The sequence below is a fragment of the Carettochelys insculpta genome, chromosome 2 (genome assembly GCF_033958435.1).
Source record: "Carettochelys insculpta isolate YL-2023 chromosome 2, ASM3395843v1, whole genome shotgun sequence".
Lineage (NCBI taxonomy): Eukaryota > Metazoa > Chordata > Testudines > Carettochelyidae > Carettochelys > Carettochelys insculpta.
In genome coordinates, this window is record NC_134138.1 from 200,557,283 (window position 1) to 200,578,821 (window position 21,539).

At 42.5% G+C, this 21,539-nt stretch overlaps 1 protein-coding gene across 2 annotated transcripts in view; it reads right to left on the bottom strand.

Moving 5' to 3' along the window:
- Positions 1–382: 382 nt before the first annotated feature.
- Positions 383–21,539, bottom strand: part of ANO10 (anoctamin 10) — a 258,510-nt gene continuing 237,353 nt past the window's right edge. For both annotated transcript variants that reach the window (XM_074988327.1, XM_074988326.1), the window contains one exon: positions 383–1,264. In XM_074988327.1, coding sequence (XP_074844428.1) covers positions 1,202–1,264 — 63 coding nt within the window. In that variant the 3' untranslated portion in view covers positions 383–1,201. The remainder of the gene's footprint in view (positions 1,265–21,539) is intronic.

Genomic DNA, 21,539 nt, shown 5'->3' on the forward strand with positions numbered 1-21,539 from the left:
TCTGGGATGAGCAGCTTTTGTGATGAGTACCTAACACTTACAAATGTAAAAGTTTGCTGTGTCATATAGTATCCACGTAACAGGCTGTCTTGTAGTAGAATTTTGAAATATATTTAAGTCTGTGCAACTATCTTGATCATTTTAACCACAGAGCTATCCAATTAGGATTGCATAGCTAACTTAAAAGTAAATTTGGTAGAGATGAATGTAGTATATCAATAGAAGACAAACTGACTCGAGGCCGTATGACCGAGAAGTAGAGATTTTTGACCTTAATACCATCAGAAGACAGTTTAAAATTAGGACAATTTCATTTTCTTGATATACAAGGAAGAGTCAGATATCTCAGTACATGTGTGAAAGTATCAGGCATACAACTATGGATTATCCATTTTAATAGCTTTATTAACAAAAGATGCATTAGTACAGCAGTACTATTGTTCTGAAGAACCACCAAATAGTTATCAGAATTAATGCTGAGTGAAAAGAATACACAACCACCATTCATCTTCATAAAATACTAATCAGCAATCCCTGTTTTATGCCAAATGCTTTTTTACCAGCTTCTGAAAATAATCTACTTTGGATTCTGTGTAAAATTAATGTTCTAATTTACAATCTAATTTTATTACATACATTTCCAAATAACAAGCTTTCTAAATAGTCCTATAGAAAAATCCAGACATCATGCTATATAATTAACAATATTTAGATTAATTTCATATTAAATGCTGTGAACAGTGTGTAAAAAGCTGTCTGAAAAAGTAGTGTCTTTGGAAATTACACTATTGTACTACAAGGACAAAAATGATTAATAAGCATAAGGAATGGTATGCTTAGAATTAAGTACCAATATATCAGGCATACCTTCTTTTGAAAAGCTGCAGAACAAGACTATATTTAGCATTAGGATACCTACTTTCAAAGATATGTTTCATATAATTTTGACATAATGTATAATTGGTTATGACATATTTCAACCAGACCTAGCATAAACTGGAGTGATGCTCTGTATTCTGTCTCATCAGACAACTATTTAATAAGCCATATGAAAGAAAGGGGAACAATTTTTCATTTTGCCAAGCAATTAGTGTTGATGACGATGTGCAGATAATAGCTACTACCCCATGGAGTAACACATTGAAGAGTGCAAACACAGTAAAGTTTTAAATACTTCCAAAGCATGTTCACATGCGAATGCTCAATTTGTAGTCTTTTCTCCACGTGTTTCCTCCTTTAATGATTCAGCTGCAAGTTTCATTTGCTGTGAGGGGGGAAAAAAGGTGTAACATACTTATTGCAGCATAGTTTAAATGAAACAAACAAAACAACAGCATCAGAAGGCAGAACTGGAAAACCACACCCCCACTCATGGAAAACCACAACCCACTCATGGAAAACCACACCCCCACTCATGTATCTGATGAAGCAGGTCTTTGCCCACGACAACTTACGCTCCAAAATATCTGTTAGTCTGTAAGATGTCACAAGACTTCTTGTTGTTCTTGAAGCTACAGACTAACACGCCTACCTCTCTGATACTGGAGTTCTGAATGTAATTGATGTTTAAATTAACAAGAAATAATTGTAAATTAATTCAAACATTCCTTTGCAATAGAGTGAAAACACTGAGCTTACAGCATGCATGAATTTTACAAGTGAAAGACAGGAACAGTTAGTTTTTATTTTGTAAATGCCTATCTCACCAGATCTGAAGCAGCTCTCTGTAAGGCTGAAAACGTGTTTTCTCTCACCAAGAGAAAGAAACTGGTCCAACAGAAGATATTACCTCACCCACCTTGTCTTTCTCACTAAAAGACCTAGAGCTTATCTTCACTACTGGGGAGATTGATACTGCTGCAATTGATGTAGTAGGTCTAGTGAAGACCTGCCTAACTGATGGCAGAGCACTCTTCAATTGACTCTCCTACTCCACCTCTCTGAAAAGAGTCAGATGTCTCCTGTTGAAGCGGCACAGTGAACGTACTGTGACAACTTCGGTTGACTTACCCCAGAAGTGAAGACAAACTCTTAGAGACAAACTGTTCAGTTTATATGTTAATTACTTTCACGGTGAACAACACGTATATAGCTCATGAACATAAGCAAACTCCTTCACATGGAGCTTGAGAGGTACTGCATGGAGAAGCTTAGTAAGGCTGCAAGTTGCTACACTGAAAGAGCATATTAAATTAAATCAGTTCTTGTAATAACTGTCCATGTTCAAAAAAGACTGTGAGGTGTTAAATACAATTCTAATATTTAACTGCCATTTATAATTTCACTAATGTTTTGAACAAGCATTGCAGGTGGAGTAATGTCTCTGCTATAAAATCTTATGAAAACTTATTTCATGGATGTATTGATAAATCACATATCTACAAAACTTTATGTATTTTAACTTAAGATATTTTCTTGGCGAATACATTATTTTTTAGGTTGTTATTTATGGTCTTTCTTTGAAAAACTAAAATAGGAGTGGAGTGAAGCTTTCTAATAGAACCTCTTGCGTATGAACCTAAATAATTGAAACAAAAAACCTGTCTCTCAGCTGCAGCTAACTTTTTGGAAAGGGGTTCTTAGATCTATTGGGGACCTGTATTTAATAACAAGCTTTCACCCTGCTCATATATCGATAATAAATACAGTTAAAACCTTGATATGTACCACAGCCTAATATTTACTTCACCTATAGTGTTTCAGGCATTCTCTTCAGCTGAAATGAGGAACAAGAACACAGTAACCAGGCCCTGCATAACTTTCAAGATTTGTTGCCCATTATGCTGTGCCTCTGCGTTCTCTTTTCTGTAGTGACCCTGTGTTGCTTGAAAGCTTGTCAGTTTAATGTACTAAAGTCACTATTCTCATGGAAGTGCCCGGCTAGACCCTCTGCTCAATAATAGCTCAGAAACCTGGGAGATGCACTCTAAGTGCCAGCAGGGTTGCCGCTAACAAGACCTAACTATGTTCCTAGTTCTGCTCCTCCCATGAACAAGCCTGGCCCTGGCAACCTCGCTCACTGAACTAACCAGTAAAGCCACCCCATCCTCTTCTGAACTCATTCATACTCATTTCTACCTGATTACCAGGAACTTCCAACTTCTAATGGCTAGGCAGAGGGACAACAGAAGTTACTGACCCTTTATTTATGTTTTATATTACTATTTTACTGGCACAACGAGATACAATCTAGAGCCTTGTCTACACTTATTGGGAGATGGATGCTACAAAGACTGATCTCCCTGGCATTGCTTTAGCAAATCTAATAAAGACCCACTAAATCGACTGCTGATTGCACACCCATTGACTCAGGTACTCCACCAGAGCGAGAAGAGTAAGGGGAGTCGATGGGGAGTTCCTCCAGTTGATACCCCACAGTGGGGGACACCATGGTAACTCGACCTAAGATATGTCAACTCCAGTGACACTGTTCACGTAGCTGGAGTTACATACCTTAGGTTGACATGCCTCTTCATGTAGACCAGGCTTATATGTGCACCCAACCAGCCTATGATACCTGGCTTTCCGATCACTGTTATCAGAAGCCCTGAGTTCTGCCTCTGCATCTGCCTGCATGCATTATGTCTGATGACAATATTGTTTATTTCTGGAACCATCACATCCTATAAACAGAGGCCAGAGAGCTAACCAGTGTCAGAGTAGTGGCCAGAGGGGTAGCCTTGGAACTATAAATTCATGAAGAAATCTCTCGTATTCAGGGACCCAAACATACAGACTTGGTATCACAGGGTCAAAACTTTATTTCTTTTCCTTTTATTTTGGAAGTTAGGCGATGCTTCGTCCTGGGGTACATTTTCACATACTTAAAATGATGACCATTAAGATGAATTGTAACGAAGTAATCTTGAATGAAAAAAATGTACTTGAACATATTTATATCCTTTGTCATAACAAGGCCCATTTCAAAAATATGAATTGAATTTGCCTGTAGACTGACTATCTGCCTCCTGACCAGGTAATCTGCAGGTATCAAAGAAGAAATAGCAATCCTTTGTGAATATAATTTACACTGTACTGAAATGTCCTAAATATTGTACTGTATGTATTTTGTAGACTTATGGAAGATTTAAAAAAAATTACTTATTGTGTCAGGCTTTTATGAGATTAAATGCATCACTATCGTTGTGGGTTCCCAAAGTCCCTTAGAAGAGAGTTAAACCGCAAGTTACTAAGTTCTTTTTGTTTGCCAGACTGTTTGCTGCTAGAAACAGATGAATTTCATCCCAAGTAAAAACAAAATCTGGAAAGAAGACAGTGGTAGGGATTTGTGTTATTCCAGAAGCTACAAATAAGGTTTTGTTACCATTACCAGAGAGAGGGGGCTCAAGGCTGTGTCTACACTACAAAAATAACTTCAAAGTTGCTTACTTTGAAGCTGAGCTTCTACACATACCCCACTTGGAAGTTAAACTTCCAAGTCGGGCACTACTTCATTCCCAGGAATGGAGCAAGGACGTCAAAGTTGGGCTCCCTACTTCTAAGTTAACTTTGAAGAGAAAAATGTGTCTAGACTCTCTGCTGGCTACTTCAGCATAGTGCCTAACTCCCAAGTTAACTTCAAAGTTAGTTCCTAGTGTAAACGCACCCAGTGTGTAGTAAGGATGCAAGGTTTCAGAAATATTTGCTGGGGGAAGTTGAAGCCATTATGTGCAGTTTTTCGTAAAAGTGTATATGATCCTTAAAGACTATGCAGAAGCAGGAAGAAATTGGGTGAAGCTGAGCCAAAGGAATTGTTCACATAACTACCTAAGTTACCAATATCAGAAAAATTAGAATTCATGCCTGTATACAAAGGCAGTAAAAATTGAAAATAAATTCCATGAAGACACATTGAAACAAGAAATAACTAAACTATTCTTTGCAGAGAAAGGGGATTGAAAGATATAGTCAAAGCAAAGAGAATAGATTGTGACTGTCCTAAAGGTGAGGAAGGAATAGAGGGAGAAACTAGCTGAATCCTAAAGGTGCCACTCAGTACAACAATTCACAGCCTTGAAATTTTCATGACTGAATTCCAGATAATTCTACAGACAGGGAAAGAGAGAGGGACCCAAATGTTAAAATATGGAAAGCAATCCTGTGAGAAAGTAACTTTTACACAATCTCTAGATTGCCATAGCCATGCAGTTGCCTAATCATCCAATGAGTGAGGGTTTTGAAAATGCCGGTGTTCTAAATTAGAAAAAAAAAATCACATAATCAAATATATAGAAATTGGCATGAAGACAGGTGAACATACACTTATATGACTAAGTGTATAACAGTATTGTCACAAAACGGGAAAATTTTACAGTGCATTGATTTATAAAAAGCACAATGAAAAAATTCTGCTTGAAGCAGTGTGCTTATCAGTCGAAAATGACAAAGAAGAGAAGAGACTTAGGTGTACTGGTTGATGACAAAGATGACTAGGAGCTATCAATGTGATGTGGTTGCAGAAAAGGAAATACAATCTTAGGATGTATCAGGCAAGGTATTTCCAGTAGCAATAAGGAAGTACAGTACAAGACACTGATTAGACTGTACAATTATGGTCATGTATGTTCAGGAATGAGGAATTCAAACTGAAACAGGCACAGGGTGACTGGGGGAATGGAGAGCCTGAATATGAGCAGAGACTACAATGGATTGGTTTGTTAAACCGAGCAAAATGAAGGCTCAGAAGATATACAAATTCAGGCTGGAGATTAGAGATAGGTTTCACAATGGGAGTTTGTTGGGCAGAGTGGAGAGATACCAGGTGGAATGGAAACAATTTAATTCATTTTAAGATAGAGCTTGGTAAAAATACGTGGGGGTATATAATGGACTTCCATGCAGCAGTACAAAGGCGGACTAACCCTGTGGTTCTTTCTGATTCATGTATTACATTTCTAAAATCTCATGCTATAAGGCTTCAGCCCATCAACTGTAAGTACCAGTTAAGGAACTCCAGAGGCATTCTGATGTTTCTTTTTTGTCTTTTCCTCTGAAACTTCAGAGATGGCCACTATAGGATGGCATATTGGTTGGGGTGGACTGATATTCTGAGATGGCGCAGAGTATTCTTTTCCAGGTGCTTGGCTGGTGTGTCTTGTTCATGTGCTTGTGGTCTACTAAGGTACTGCTATCATAAATCTCCAACTAGAGGTGCAGGGGGGACATACCTGAACTGGACCACCCACAGGGACACTCCTCAAAGAAGAAGTTTTAGTACACATTCTATCCACGACATTTGGATGCTGGGATTTATTTAATGCAGAAAAACATTCAAGCTTTGCCTCTGCTCTTTGCCTTCATGCAGTCCAAATATGCTTAGCATGCTATAAGATAACTACCGTAAATGTATTTTTTAAAATTTCTGTCTGCATTTCCATCCAACCTTTAAGTAAAATACAATTAGTTTGCAGTACATTTCTTTGTTTGTTTCTCCCTAGCATTAGTGGAAGAAAGGCTATAGCTGAATGATGGGATTCAGCTTCTGTATCCTTGCTGAGTCATTTATTTAAATAAATGTCTAATTAAAACTACAGGCAACTTAATTAAAGTGATTTCTGCTTCTACTGTAAAAGCCTCAGAAAGACACAGAGAACAGCGACTGTATCCAATTCATGACTCACCAAACTCAAAACTAATTCACTTACACTGGAGTGATTTTCTTAAATGCTCAGCATTATTGTCTCTAGTTTCTCTGGGATGAAAAAAAAATATCCAGAAGTCTTTGGTTCAGTTCTGGACCTGTACACTTAAATGCAACATTTATTTCAAAAGGGGAATTTGAGCTCTTCTTATCTAAGATACATCACCATCTCTGCCACTACCATTTTATACACTGTACCATATTAGGGACTGTAGTGAGGTGCAGTGGCCTCTCCTGACTCTGAGGCCTCTCTGAAACCCTGGTGGGCAGGTCCAGAGCATCTGTGCCCCGCCCCACAGTAAGCATCACCTGGGACTGAAAGTATCAGAGGTGGGGCTTGTAGCTCATTAAAAGGCCAGCCTCCGAGCCAAGTGGAGGCTTCTGGCCAGACTCCTGCAAGCTGGAGCCAAGAGGCCCACACCAGCCACCGAGACTGGCCATAACAACCGGCCAGCTCCCCTGACCAAACCACAGAACCATAACTGAGCCTGCCTTTGGCCAGGTACCCAGAGTTCTTGAATCTACCTGGGCCCTCTGGCCTGCAGCGAGCCCTAACCTGAGCCAGTAAGCCTACCCACTTCCAACTACATCAAAGGCCTGGACCTGTCCATACCAGTGAGTCTCTCCATTGTCAGTTGCCCTGAAGATCAGGACTGGCCTGAGCCTGGGAGCCTACCCGCCGCCAGCGATGCTGCACCCTCGGACCTGCCTGAGCCTACAATGCTGCCTCCAGTCTACCGCGCTAATGATGTGGAGATCACCAACGGGCCGGACCTGTTCACAGCCACATACCCGGAGGATGGCACCTTACCTGATCTCCTGGAGGACTGAGTGGGAACTGTCCACGATGGAGGTAGAAGTAGGAAGTAGCCTGGGTCATGCTCCACCAGAACCCCTGCCAGTGTGTTGCAGTCTGGATTCTCACTGACTGGTTCCTGTTAGGGTGCCAGGCTGGGGCACAGTGGAGTGGGTGGGCCTGTGCCCCCACCATACCCTAGGGAAGCAGCCCCTCACCTCTCCCAATTCCCACTGCTTTGCGTGTGTGGCTGTTCCCTTGCCCTGTGCTAGGGAAACCCCCCATGTACTGTTGGACTGCTCAGCCCTGCTAACAAGGCACTGAGCCTTACCCCATTGCCCCATCCTGTCTCAGGGCCACGGCTTATATACCGTTTGCAGACTCAGCCTAGAAACACTGTGCTGAGCCCCCTTGACTGCTGCCTCGCTGTGCCCCAGGCCAAGGCTTGTGGATTGTTTGAACAGCTCCAACCTACAACAGGGGCTGAGCCTGACTGACTGATTGCGGCTCCAGCCTGACTTAGGGCTGAGGTTTATACACCGACTGCTTGTTTGGACTGCAGGTGGCCCCGCCCAGGGCCTGGGCGCATACCCTACACGCCTGCAGCCACATGAAAAGGGCATGGACCTCGTAGAGACTGCTGTCTGACCAGGATCAGGCAGTGCCTGGATTTTGGAGAGGTGCTGTGGCCTGTTCCACCCCAGAGAGGATGCACTCCCCTGTCTGACACCACTACAGGAAGACAACTTCAAGTTCCGATATCTCCTGTGGATTTATAGGGAGATGGCTGATGGCATGCCAAAGAGAGTCTAGTTCAATGGGGTTCTGGTTAAAGCCAGGATCTTCAAGTCACTTTGGGTCAAGTTGTGTTTTACCTTCTCAAACTCAAGGGAATTGGCTTGAGAGAAATCTCCATGGGCAGTTGATGTTGACTGGTTGGGGGAACAAGGCATAGAAAAGTTACAGGAAATAGAGCTTTCTGTGAGCAAGTAGGAACTGGTCAATGTTGTAGCTTACCAGGCATTCTACATGGCACATATTTGTTCCCTTGGTCACTTTTATGAGAAATCCTACTGAAGAAGGAACTGAGACAGTGCAGGAACAATTATGGGGGAAATTAATTCAGCTATGTGTTGATTAGAAACCCCTCCCCCCAAACACAGTTGTGAAAGCTGCTTGGGGAGGCAGTGATGAATGAAAGAAAAGGAGCCTCTTGACCCATGTAAGGTTTCCTCATAATGTTTCCCAAACACCCTCTCCCTGCTGGATGGAGATCAACACGCATCAGAAGCAGAAGATGGAAAAGATGAAGAGGCAAAGAGCCATCCAAGAGCTACTGAGGAAACCTCTGCCTCTGAGCATGGTCACAGAAGATAAGGGAGCAATGCCCATAAAGTTCACTAAGTGCAGACTGCACAGGAGGAAAAGAGGGAGGAACTTCTGGTCCACTTCTGAAACTTGGAAAACATGGAAAAGGCCAACAGCTCCTAGCCTAACATAAGAGCGGGTTCCTGTCTCTGCGAATATGCCATCGTGCTTGATAACTTAAAAATCATGAACCTCAAAATGCACCTCTGCTAACATAGATCACTATGAATACTTAGTCACTTCACTTACTAGATACTTGCAGCAAGTAGTTTTCCTCCCTCTCTTCCCCACCATTGCCCACCTCCTTCTATCCTATGTAGCTGATTTGTCAGTTTTCATTTAATTATTTTCTATCTTTCTGCTAAATTCCTTTTGTCTCAGTTTTTGTTTACCAGAATTTCCAGGGCCCTTTAGTATCGCCGGATGCTGGGGCAATTGCCTCTTCATCTGCCCTCTCAGCAGGCCTGTTCTCAACCATAGACATAATCCTGCCAGGAAGGGTGAGAAAGGAAGTTTGCTGTACCTCAGACTGTACTGCAGCTGTTGTATGGATAAAGAAAGCACTTGCATTCTGGAGACTGCAAACTTTTCACATTTCTCAAGTATTGCACTTCTGTGAACATTTTAAAGAAAAACAAATAGATCTAATTTCTCACTCCGTGGAATCGTCCATGGGGGAGGGTCGATCCTCTGCCATGTAATCTTTCCCTTCATCCTTTACTCAGGATATGCTCTATGTGCTCTACTTTGACTAACTCTGCATCACAAATACAGGAAATATGTGACCTTTGTATAATGGGCTTCTATTTTGGTTGATGTTCACATCACACATTTTTCCACACAAGGAGCACGCTCTGATAAACCATTCTTAATGTTTCTGTGTGGCTTTGCAAACCACAGTTGAAATTTTCTTCAGAATGTTTTGATGCATTTTGTATGTTACCTTTGTTTTTCGCCCCCCACTTATGCATAAAAATATTTCCCTTGTGCATTCATTGAGCTCTATGCCATAGCTATGTTATACTTCACACTAATATTACATTTTCACTTTTTTTTTCTCTTATGTTCCTAAGCTATACTGTAGCCAGGTCTTTTTATACATACATATATAAGCAGAGAAAAGAACATGGTACGATTATCTGTATTAGAGATCAAGAGCTTATGAAAGGTTATGGGATGTAACACAGCATAACACTGGGAGGAACATTAATAAGAAGAAGTGAAGAATATGGATCTATGATGAGTTCTTTAATGTGCAGAAAGAGTTGAATTCTTTACTAACTCAGAAGCTGTGTGTGTGTGTGTGTGTGCGCGCATGCGCGCGCGCATGCGCGCACGCATAAAAGCAGAGAAAAAACGACCTCAGACAAGTTAGATGCTAACGTGGAAAACAAGACAAAATTAAGGGAAATATCTAGAAAGAAGAAAATCAAACTGCAGAGCTGAAATTAGCATTCATGAGTGCACTAAGTAAATATTTTCACCACAAAAGAATATATATATATAAAAATATGAAGTAAAGCAAACACAGAAAATAGTCCTCTAACCAGCTACTATTTTTGCTTTTCTTCTACTAGCCAAAGAAACTTCCTTCATTTGAATTTACTATTGAAATTTTTATATGGGATTGAATGTTAACTTATTTCTTGTTTCTTACTCACAATGGCTGCATCTACACTAGCAAGTTCTTTTGAAATATTTTTCAAAAGGAGGGGCTTTCACAATATCCTGTTGAGTGTCTATACCAAAACACCTTCTTTCTAAAGAAATTCTGAAAGAACACAGCCCGCCTTTTGAAATTGCTTTTGCATTCCCATTTCAGCAAGAGCACTCCCTTTCGAAAGAGTCTTTCAAAAGAAAATGTGTGTAGACGCTCTGAAGGCCACTCTTTCGAAAGAGCAGTCCTTCATGGTGCTGGCCAGCTGGAGCACAGAGACAGCACAAGCGGGGCTCTATGGTCTCTGTGTCCCCCACATTTCAAGATGCAGAGATCCAGACAATCTGTGGCAGGAAGCTAAGAGTGTGCTAGCAGCAGGGAGGACACGAGCCTCCTGCAACATGCCTCCTGTGGATACTCCAGCACAGCCAGCCACCCCACTGTATCCATGACCAGCATCCAGGACCGCTGCACCCCTCAGGAGCCCCATTCTGAATCTGCCCAGGGCTCCGAGGAGTCCAGCCAGCCATTGGCCTGAGCACCCAGGGGCACCCCAGCCACACGCGGGACCAAGTAAGGTCCAAACTCAAAGAACTGTGCCAGGCCTACTGGTGCGCCCAGGATGCGGACAGCTGCTTGGGGGGCAGTGCCCATCACTTGCCCCCACTTTGGGAAGCTGAAATGCCTCCTTGGGCAGAAGGAAGCAGCCCCCCCAGTCATGGTGGTCAACACCACCAAGCTGGAGCTGGAGGACCAGCCTGGACTCTTGGGCTTCACCATTCCACAGCAGCTGGAGTACGAGATGGAGCTCCCAAAAGATGATGAAAGCTCCAGTGATGGCACCTTTGTGATTGCAATCCCCTCTGGGTCATCCAGCCAGGCTCCCTCCACCCGGCTCTCCCCTGAGCTCCTGGAGGGACTGCCAGGTAGGTACTAGGCATTCCGGATGTCCAGGGGCATGGCAAATGGGGTGGCCACCTCTGCCACAGGTGGCAGCAGACTGTTCAGATAGCTGCCGGCCCGAGTTCAGATGCACCCCAGACGGCAGCGCTCTATGGGCCCCAGCGAGAGCTGCGCACGGCACTCAGCACCTGCTCTTGTGGACAGCACCATAGGCTGCATGCCCGGGGAGGGAATGCAGGGGAGGGACCTGATCAAACCCGGCATGTGCCCAACCCATGGGGGGACCCCTCAGCGCCCGGGATCCTACATGGGATCCCATGTATAGATGCACTCTTTTGAAAGGCAATCTTCCAGAAGATACCTTCTGAACAACCACCTTTCAAAAGAACACTGTAGTGTAGCTGTAGCCAATGTGAAAACAGAAAGGGAGAGAAAATGTTTATCTCACTCTGATGGTGCACATTAAAAACAGAGAAAGATTCTTGGGCTTGTGCCTTTGCAGATAACTGAGGCTATGCCTACACAACAAAGTTATTTCCAAATATCTATCCTAGAGTCTCCACAATGCAACCACTATGTTGAAATAATTTCAAAACAGTGGTTGGCTTGTTTTGAAAGAGGTAAACCTCATCATATGATGAATAGTGCCTATTTCAAAGTAGGTGCTGTTAAGGCAGGGAATAAAGCCTATTTTGAAACACGCCATACTGCATCCAATGCCGGTATTTCAAAACAGGCTCAAACAGCTAAGTGCAAGTTCGAAATGCATTTTGTGTGGAGCAGTGTTATTTTGGAATAAACTATTCTGGAATACCTTATTTCAAAATAAGACTCTGTGTAGACATTCTCTGAGAAATATCCGCTAACTCTACAAGACAACCGATATATGCAAAGTGCATGTCTGTGCCTGGAAGGAAAGCTGATAGATCCTCTCCTGCCCTATAAGTTTTAGTCCTTTTGAACAATAAATCTAGCAATACATCTGCATGGAACAGTAGCTATCCCCAGTGCTGTAGGGCATGGTTTCCCAAACTGGGGGTTGTGCCCCCCGGGGGCATGAAGAAATTCCAGGGGGGGGCACAAGGCAACCCATCCCCCTCCCCCATCATTCCCTCCACCTGAAGAAAGAGCCGGCCTTTGCTTCCAGCTCTCACCCCGTGCCATTTTACATTGGTGACCCAGTGCAGCCACTATAAAAAGCAGGCAGTGAGCAAAGACCCACCTGGAGCTAGCAGCCGCCTGCAAATAAGAGTGAGTGTGGGCTGGGGGGGAAGGAGGATGGGGTTAGATGGGGGCTGAGGATGCCTGGCTTTGTAGGAGGGGAGGGGCTCAGGTGGGTGGCTTGTAAGGCTTGCAGGGCTTGGGCAGCCAGCCAGCTTGTGGGACTCATGGCGCTCAGGCGGCTGGCCCCAGAAGAGCAGGGCTTGGGCAGCTGGTCCCAGAAGCATGGGGCTTGGGCAGCTCGGGCCCGTGGGCAGGTAGCTGGCACCAGCAGTATGGGAATCAGGCAGTTTGGGATGGCAGGTGGGTGGCTGGCCCTGGCAGTTTGGGGCTTGGGTGGGCAGCTGGGGTGGCTGGCTCCAGCAGTGTGGGGCTTGGGTGGGGGCAGCTGGGTGGCTGGCTCCAGCAGTGTGGGGCTCAGGCAGCTGGCCGGCCCCAGTGGCGTAGGGCTTGGGCGGGTAGCTCTGGCAGTGCAGGTCACAGGCAGGCAGGTGGCTGGCATGGGCAGCTCTGGAGTGTGGCATGGGGCTCAGGCAGCTGGCCAGCTAGGGCTGCATCAAGCAACCACAAGGGGCCAAGAAAAATTATTTGTCTTATTTTTAATTTTAAATAACGTTTTATCTCAAGCTTTTGTGTTTATTTTAAATTACGAATTGAATTGTTTGCTAAAGGTGGGGTTGGATGATGGTAAAGAAGAGGTGGGGGCATCAGGGTTTCTCACAAATCAAAAGGGGGTCGTGATGCTGAAAAGTTTGAGAACTGCTCCTGTAGGGAAGTGTGTGTTGAGCATGAATCTACTATGACTAAGCACTTTCATGAAACCAGAATTACAGTTTTGCAATTTTATTTTCTCTTAAAGTAATGTCACAGCAGATCCCCCACGTATACTAATAAGCTCAGGAAAGGTCTGGAGGCAATAATAGGAGCATCCTGAAGTTACAGGATACCTTCAGGCTTTTTGCAGGTGGGGAAAAATAATGACTTTTTTTAGTGAAGAGAATAAGATATCTCAAAACAAAAACATCAGTTAATATGAATGCGGGGGGGAGATGGAGCAATTTCAGATAGGAAGCACATGATGTGATACCAAGAGACCAAACCTCGAATGACAATCTAATACTGAATTCAAGCAATACTCTTTTGCACAGGTATGTGGGGAACTCCATGTGGCTGCTCTGCATATCTTCTGGAGACAAATGTATCTGAGGCCAGATATGGGACCAATCATTCCTCAGATTGAATGTACCTAACAATTATCCTAAGACACAGATTCATTGAGCAACTGTTGCCTGAGGGTACACATTCACACTGCAATCTGAAGTGTGATCATGGCTGGCATCAGCATACTTGCACTAGCTAGATTAAAGCTAGCTTAGATATGCACTCACACCTGATCGCAGTGTAGATACACCCTTAGATCACAGAACACTAGAACTTGAATGGACCTCGAGAGGTCATCAAACCCAGTCTCCTGTCCTCACGGCAGGACCAAGTACTGCCTGGACCAGCCCTGACAGATGTCTATCTAACCTTCTCTTAAATACCACCAGTGACGCAGATTCCACATAATACAACATAATTTACTGATACAGATACAGCATAATTTATTGATCAGGAATCCAAAGAAATAAGAATCTGTATATTCTATAGGTAATTCTACACAGCACAAGGCAGCAAGCTTCTCAGCAGTGTGAGGCTTGCACTACACAGCTAAAACCAGTTGTGTAGACTTAGTAGGTTGAGCTGGAGCTTACATTCTGAAGTAAGTAAGGAAGGCTTCAGAGTTTGAATGTCAGTGCAAGCTGCAGTTTCAAAGTGCTGTGTATACAGCTATTTTTACCATGGTAGCAAGAGGTCCATGAGCCCCGACTGTTTAGATATACCCTAAGACAAATATTTATTCCAGTCCAGATAATAGTTTAAGGTACTGCACAGAGTTGCGAGATGGATGAGTCTTTGGTACTTGAGGAGCCATTGGCCTCTGTTGCACCAAGACAGCCAGCATGAAAAACACCAATTATATTGGTACAAGAGCCAGTACTGAAGGTAAAAGCACTGAAAATTGGCGTACAGGCACCAACACCATGGATGCTTCCTCTGTAACTACAGCTCCAGGAAGAAGTAATTCTGACCTAATGATGTGAGTTGCCCAATGCTCAAACTGCTGGATTTGGAAGCACTAGAGAACTTGATTCAGGAGTGATGGATAGATAAGGCATGATCTGGAGAACTGAAAGATGGGACTGGCTCTACTCACCCTGAACCTAGTCCTGTGAATTGGAACAAGCACGATGCAATGTCACACTGCACAACATCTATGTCCCATGGGCTCTGATGAGCTAAATTCTTTGAGGATGCTAGTTGCTATGGGACTTCTGTTAGTTTTATAGCACTGTGCTTGGCAATGATTCAGTTTTAGCATCTCAGGGGAAACTTGTCTTGAGAACACTGACTCAGATGTTTATGGCCGGAAGGGAACATTACGATCATTTAATCTAACCTTGAGCACCACACAGGCCATAAAATTCCATGCAGTAATTCCTGTACCATGCCATGTAATTTCCAATTTAACTAGCACTACCGTATCTGTCACAAAGACAATCAAATCATGATTTGAAGATTTCAAATGATGGAAAATCCACTTCTCCCCTTGGTAAAAACAAAAAGTATGCCTTATTTCTACTTAGAATTTGTCTAGCTTCAATGTCCAGATTAGGACCTTGTTATGCTTTTGCCTGCTAATCTCAATAGTGTTCTGTTATTAGGAATCCTCATCTCATTTAGGTTCCTATATAAGATGATATGTTACTTCTTAACCTTCTCTTTAGTAAGCTCATGGGACTGCACTTTCTTAATGTGTCACTGTATGGCAAGTTTTCCAGAATTCAGATAATTCTTGCGCTTCTTTTCTGAATCCTCCTCAATTTTTCCAACATCCTTTAAAAATATGACCTCCAGAACCGATCACAGTATGTACTCTGCTACTGGGCTCGTCAAAACTCTATACAAAGGAGGTAACACAAAAACCTCCTCTGCTTTTCCAAATTCTCCCAGACTCATAGGCTGCATCTACACTAGCAAGTTCTTTCAGAAAATCAGGTCATTTTTCGAAAGACCACACAGAGCGTCCACACAAAAAATGCGCTCTTTTGATCCAAAATCGAAAGAATGTGGCTCTTCTTCCAGAAGCCCTCTTCTGCTCCCATATCAGGAAGAGCACCTCCTTTCAAAAGCTTATTTCGAAAAAAGCATGTGTAGATTCTCCATGGGTCCTTTTTCTGAAAGAGCAGTTCTCATGGTGCTGGATTTTTCGATCCTTGGCCCTCTTTCGAAAGAGAGGGGGCTGTGTGGATGCTCTTTACTGAAAAAGCATGTTGATCTTTTGATCCACTTTTTTGTGTGTGGATGAGCTGTTTTGAAAGAAGTTTTTTAGGAATTTCTTCCCAAAGAACTTCTTTTGAAGCATCACAGTAGTGTAAATGCGATCATAGACTTTATGGTCAGAAGGGTTCCTCATGATCATACTGTTTGACCTTGTACACATCAAAGACCACAACAGCTCACCTACCCACTTCCATAATAGACCTCAACCTGTGGTTGAGTTACTGAATTCCTCAGATCATGATTTAAAGACTTCATGTTACAGATAATCCACAATTACACTGGTTTAAATCTCCATGCCCCACGTGACAAAGGAAACAAAAGAAACCTAAGGGTCTCTGCCAATCTGACCTGAGGAAAAATTGCTTCCCAGCTTCAAATATGATCAGTTATACCCTGTGCATGTGAGCAAGATGCACCAGTTAGACTCCTGGAAAAAAATTCTCTGTTGTAACTCAGAAACCTTCCCAAATAATGTATACAACCAAGGATTATGATAGCCCTCAGAGCCACAGCATTGCATTGGAAGCTCATATTCAGTTGGTTATCCTGCATGACTCTTCCATTTTCTTTGGAGTCACTGATTTCAATGGTTCATTTCTCTCCATTGTGCAAATTACATTCAAGAAAAATTGCACCTTGAGGCGTTTTTAACCAACTTCACATCTGATTTACTCAGTACTGCCAAAACTAACAACTTTGTGAAGCTCATGTCAGCAAAAACGATTATTTAGAAAAGCAAAACAATACATGAGAAGAAACACCAAACACAACTTTTCAGAGGAAAAAACCCATTGACCTAAAACATGAAAATAAATCCGGGTAGACAAGGAAACAATGCAGTGGCATAGCTAATCAAGTAGCTGCCACAAGAAGTGCCTTTCCCGTCAAGAATCAGAAAGGATCTAACCCTATGAGGAATAAAGGATCTCTGAACCTGGCAAACAAAGCCTCAGCTATGGAACTCCCGCCAGTCATAAACACAAGGCATGGATCCTGAAAGGAGGCACTGTTGCAACACCCATATTTAAAGTATTTTGTTTTTTTGTTTTTTCTTATGTAAACCATTGCATAATAATGAACGTAAAAATAAAGTATTAATGCAACACTGAATTTCAGAAACTGAGTGCTCCAAAGTCAGCAAATGCAAAGTCCAGATAATACAGGTTGAACCTCTCTCATCTGGGTCCCTTGAGACTCTGATCAATGTCACATGAAAGAATATGTCAGATGACAAGAGGTCCATATTTTCTAGAAGATTACCAACACTTCCATGGCTTACTGGGCTCTTAGAAGACATTTAGGGGTAAATTACAGCTAAATAACAGCACAGAACACTGATAGCCAGGACTGATGGCTGCAAACAAACTTTATGGGACTGGGAGAAACTTGGCCACACCCATGATAAATAGTCATCCGGCTAACTAAAATCATGCCAGATTATGGAGTCTGCCGGACAAGAGAGTTCTGGATTACAGAGGTTCAACCTGTATATTTATGTTATAGCTAATGAATGAAGCCTCACTACAGGCAAAAACAACCTATGTTTGTAACTGATATTTTTAGTTTCCTTTTGATCTACTGTATAGTATCAGTGAATTAAATGACAAAGTCTGAATTAATATTCAGTGGCCTACTTTTGTTATATCGCAGTCTTTACTGAGTTCTCTCTATTTTGGCTAAACAGGTACTTTGTTTTCACAATATTTTTAATTCATTTCTTTCACTATGTTTGTGTTCAACAATGTAAGTGGAAACCAAAGAGCAAGGAAATATTCAGCATAACAGTAAAATTAAATCTCAGTAGATTTGCTCTGAATGTAATCAGAACGTGATCCCTGGTCCCTAAGAAACCACCATCTTCCAGGCAAATGATTAAGTCACCTTTATCCATAATGAGATCCAAAATAATTACTGCATGCTCTAAACATGCTTGCAGCATGAAAAATATTTTTGGCTGAGTGTTCCTTTTCAGATCATGTGATTATGTCTCTGGAGAGCACTTGTTGCCCAACACGCCCGGACGCACAGGCGGACCTAAGTCTAAGTAAAATTATGTCTTAGACCAGGGGTGAGCAAACTTTCTATGCCATGACCCACTTTTTGTCCCTGCAGCTAGCAGGGCCCCCAGCTTGTCTAACGTAATCCAAACCCTGGAAGCAAGTGGTGATCTCCTGGAAGTGACATGCTGGGACCCCTCAAGGATGGCAGTGGCAGAGGCCACGGGGGTAAACAGAAGCATGTGGAGGGAGGTAACAGAGGCCACAGAGGGGAGGAGAGGAGGCTGACTGCATTGCACCCTGCTTTACAAAATTTCACACACACCCCATTCAAAAGGCAAGCAGGATGGCCCAGGTTACTGTAAGCCAGTTAACATGACATCAATCCCCCCAAAATAATGGAAAAGCTGATACACCATTCAATTAATAAAGAATTGAAAGGACCAAAATATAAATAAAACTAGTTCACATGGTTTTGTGGAAAACAGATTTGTTGAACAACCCTAATGTCATTCTTCAATGAGTGTAACAGGTTGATTTGCCTGTGGACTGGAGAGTCCAGGGTTGAGGCAGACATGATTACAAGATAAGCCTCACCCGAGAGGGTTCAGGTGGTTCCAGTATAAAAGGAAGCAGAAAGGTGCAGAAGGCGTGTATGGTTGAGAGAACAGTGAAGACTGTCACAGGCAGGAAGCCTGACAGTCACCTGGGGAAGTTACGTCTGGAACTAGGACTGAGAAGAGCAGCTACCTGGAACAAATTTGGTTATTGCAGAAGCGTAGCCAGATACAGCCTGTGAGTGACAGTAAAAAGAGCTCAAAGGAGGAACAAAAGTAAAAAGAGACTCCTGAGGACACTGAAGGGAGAGAGGGCCTTCCTCCTGCAGTGGTCCCCGGAAAACGAAGAGTACCTCAGAAAGGAGGGCCTATGCCCAGTTTACAGCTGGATGGACGATTTCTAGTATGTTTGTTTTTGAGAACTTGGGTAATTTAAGTTAAAAAAACAAACAAACAAACAGAAGGGTTGTGCTTGACTGTGTTGAGTATTGTTTAAGGAGTCTGGAAGAAGGGGAAAATAGAGGCCAGGTACTGCTGAGGCATCCCTGGACAGGTGGCACATGGGTGGTGACCACCCTACAGCAATGAGACTACAGATTTGTTTAATAAAGGTAACTGCACAGATGCTACACTTAAGACTTCAGTAAGGTATTTGATTTAGTACTCTCTGACCTTTATCAATAAAGCGTATGTTAACTGTATTAAGAACTGGCTGACAGATCTCTAAAAGTAATCATCAGGGGGAAATAATCACAGAGTGGTGATGTTTTCAAAGAGATTGGTAGAAGGGAAAATGATGAAGACAAGGCAATCATACTGTGTAATCTTGGTAAGCTGGTTCCATTCAAACAAAATGCATGTTAATATAGTCAAATGCAAGATTATACATCTAGAACAGGAATGCAGGCTATACCTCCAAAAACGGGGTATTGTACCTGGAAAGAAGTGCTTCTGAAAATTATTTATAGTGGACAAGCAATTCAACATGAATTCCCAGAGCAATGCCGCAGCAAAAAGGGCTAATGAGCTCCTTGGACGTATAAACAGTGGAGTTCTGAGTAAGTATAGGGAAATAATTTTACCTCTGTATTTGCCACTGAAACTCATACTACTACATCCAGTTCTGATGTCCACATTTTAAGAAGTATCCTGAGAAAGTGCAGAAAACCTTAAAAATTCAAGGGCTGCAGAAATGGCCTTACAGTGAGAGATGTACAGAACTCAATCAACTTATCTTATCAAAAAGAAAGTTGAGAAGTGATTCCATTACCCCGCATATGAATTTTAATAGGAACAAAATACTAGATAGCAAAGAGCTCTTTAGTTCAGTGGAGAAAGCATAATAAAAACTGACAGTGGAAGCTAAAGCCAATAAATTCAAATTAGAAGGAAAACACTTGTTTTTACCAATGTGGGAGATTAACCATTGAAAGAAGAAACAATGAAGTCCTGTGGCACCTTATAGATGAACATATTTGTTAGAGCATAAGCTTTCATAGAATCATAGAAGAGTAGGACTAGAAGGGACCTCGAGAGGCCATCGAGTCCAGCCCCCTGCCCTCATGGCAGGACCAAGCCCTTTCTAGACCACCCCTGAAAGCCATCTATCTAACCTCTTCTTAAATATCTCCAGTGATGGAGATTCTACCACCTCCCTTGGCAATTTGTTCCAGTGTTTGATCACCCTGGCTACGTCTACACTAGCCCCAAACTTCGAAATGGCCACGCAAATGGCCATTTCGAAGTTTACTAATGAAGCGCTGAAATGCATATTCAGCACCTCATTAGCATGCGGGCGGCCGCGGCACTTCGAAATTGATGCGGATCGCCGCCCTGCGGCTCATTCCGATGGGGCTCCTTTTCGAAAGGACCCCGCCTACTTCGAAGTCCCCTTATTCCCATGAGCTGATGGGAATAAGGGGACTTCGAAGTAGGCAGGGTCATTTCGAAAAGGAACCCCGTCTGGACGCACCGCGCGTCGGCAAGCCGCATCAATTTCGAAGCGCCACGGCAGCCCGCATGCTAATGAAGCGCTGAATATGCATTTCAGTGCTTTATTAGTAAACTTCGAAATGGCCATTTGCATGGCCATTTCGAAGTTTGGGGCACGTGTAGACATGGCCCCTGACAGTTAGGAACTTTTTCCTAATGTCCAACCTGAACCTCCCCTCATGCAATTTAAGTCCATTGCCTCTTGTTCTATCCTCAGAGGCAAGGAAGAACAAGTTCTCTCCCTCTGCCTTATGACACCCTTTTAGACACCCTTCATGGGCAAAGAACCACTGTCAGATGCATCTGATACACTGAAAGACACTATCAAGGGACAAGGTAGATTCCACATTTCTTGATATCTTCTAATCAAGACAAAGTGCCTATCTGGAAGTTATGCTTCAGTCAAAACCAAGTTATTGGATTCAATAGAGCTATAATAGAAAAATTTATGACTTGCTGCTATGTACATTTCCACAATATTGATAATTAGAGACCTATTTTGTATCTGCACCCACAAAAATGAGCTGTGTATACATGCATCCATGTCTGCAGATGTGTATACCCACAGACAGAAAGTTGGTATCACCAAATTTGCAGAGTTCTAGATACAAAATTTGTATCTGCATCTACATCTGAAAAAATGAGTCACATACATCCGTGGATTTGCAGGAGTCTATTAATAAAATAAAGCTTTATCATAATAGAGTAGAAGAAATTTATTTTAACAACATTAAATTATCTTGTGAAAAAAATAGCATCATATCCAGCTAGAAGTTGCAATTGGCAAAGAATCATAAATTAGCAATGGAAAATTTCTGTTAAGTCATTCTGTCCTTTTCCCCGTCTCTCATACTGTATTTTCCATAAAGTATAATTTCTAGAACTTTCTGCAATCTATTTTTATTTGCCTCCAAGAGGACAATTTTCTCTGGGGCAATATTTGACATTTTATAGCTCTCAGTCAGAAAAAAAAAACGGTGGAAATTTCAAATTCTTAGATATTTCGTAATGTTTCTGAAGAAGC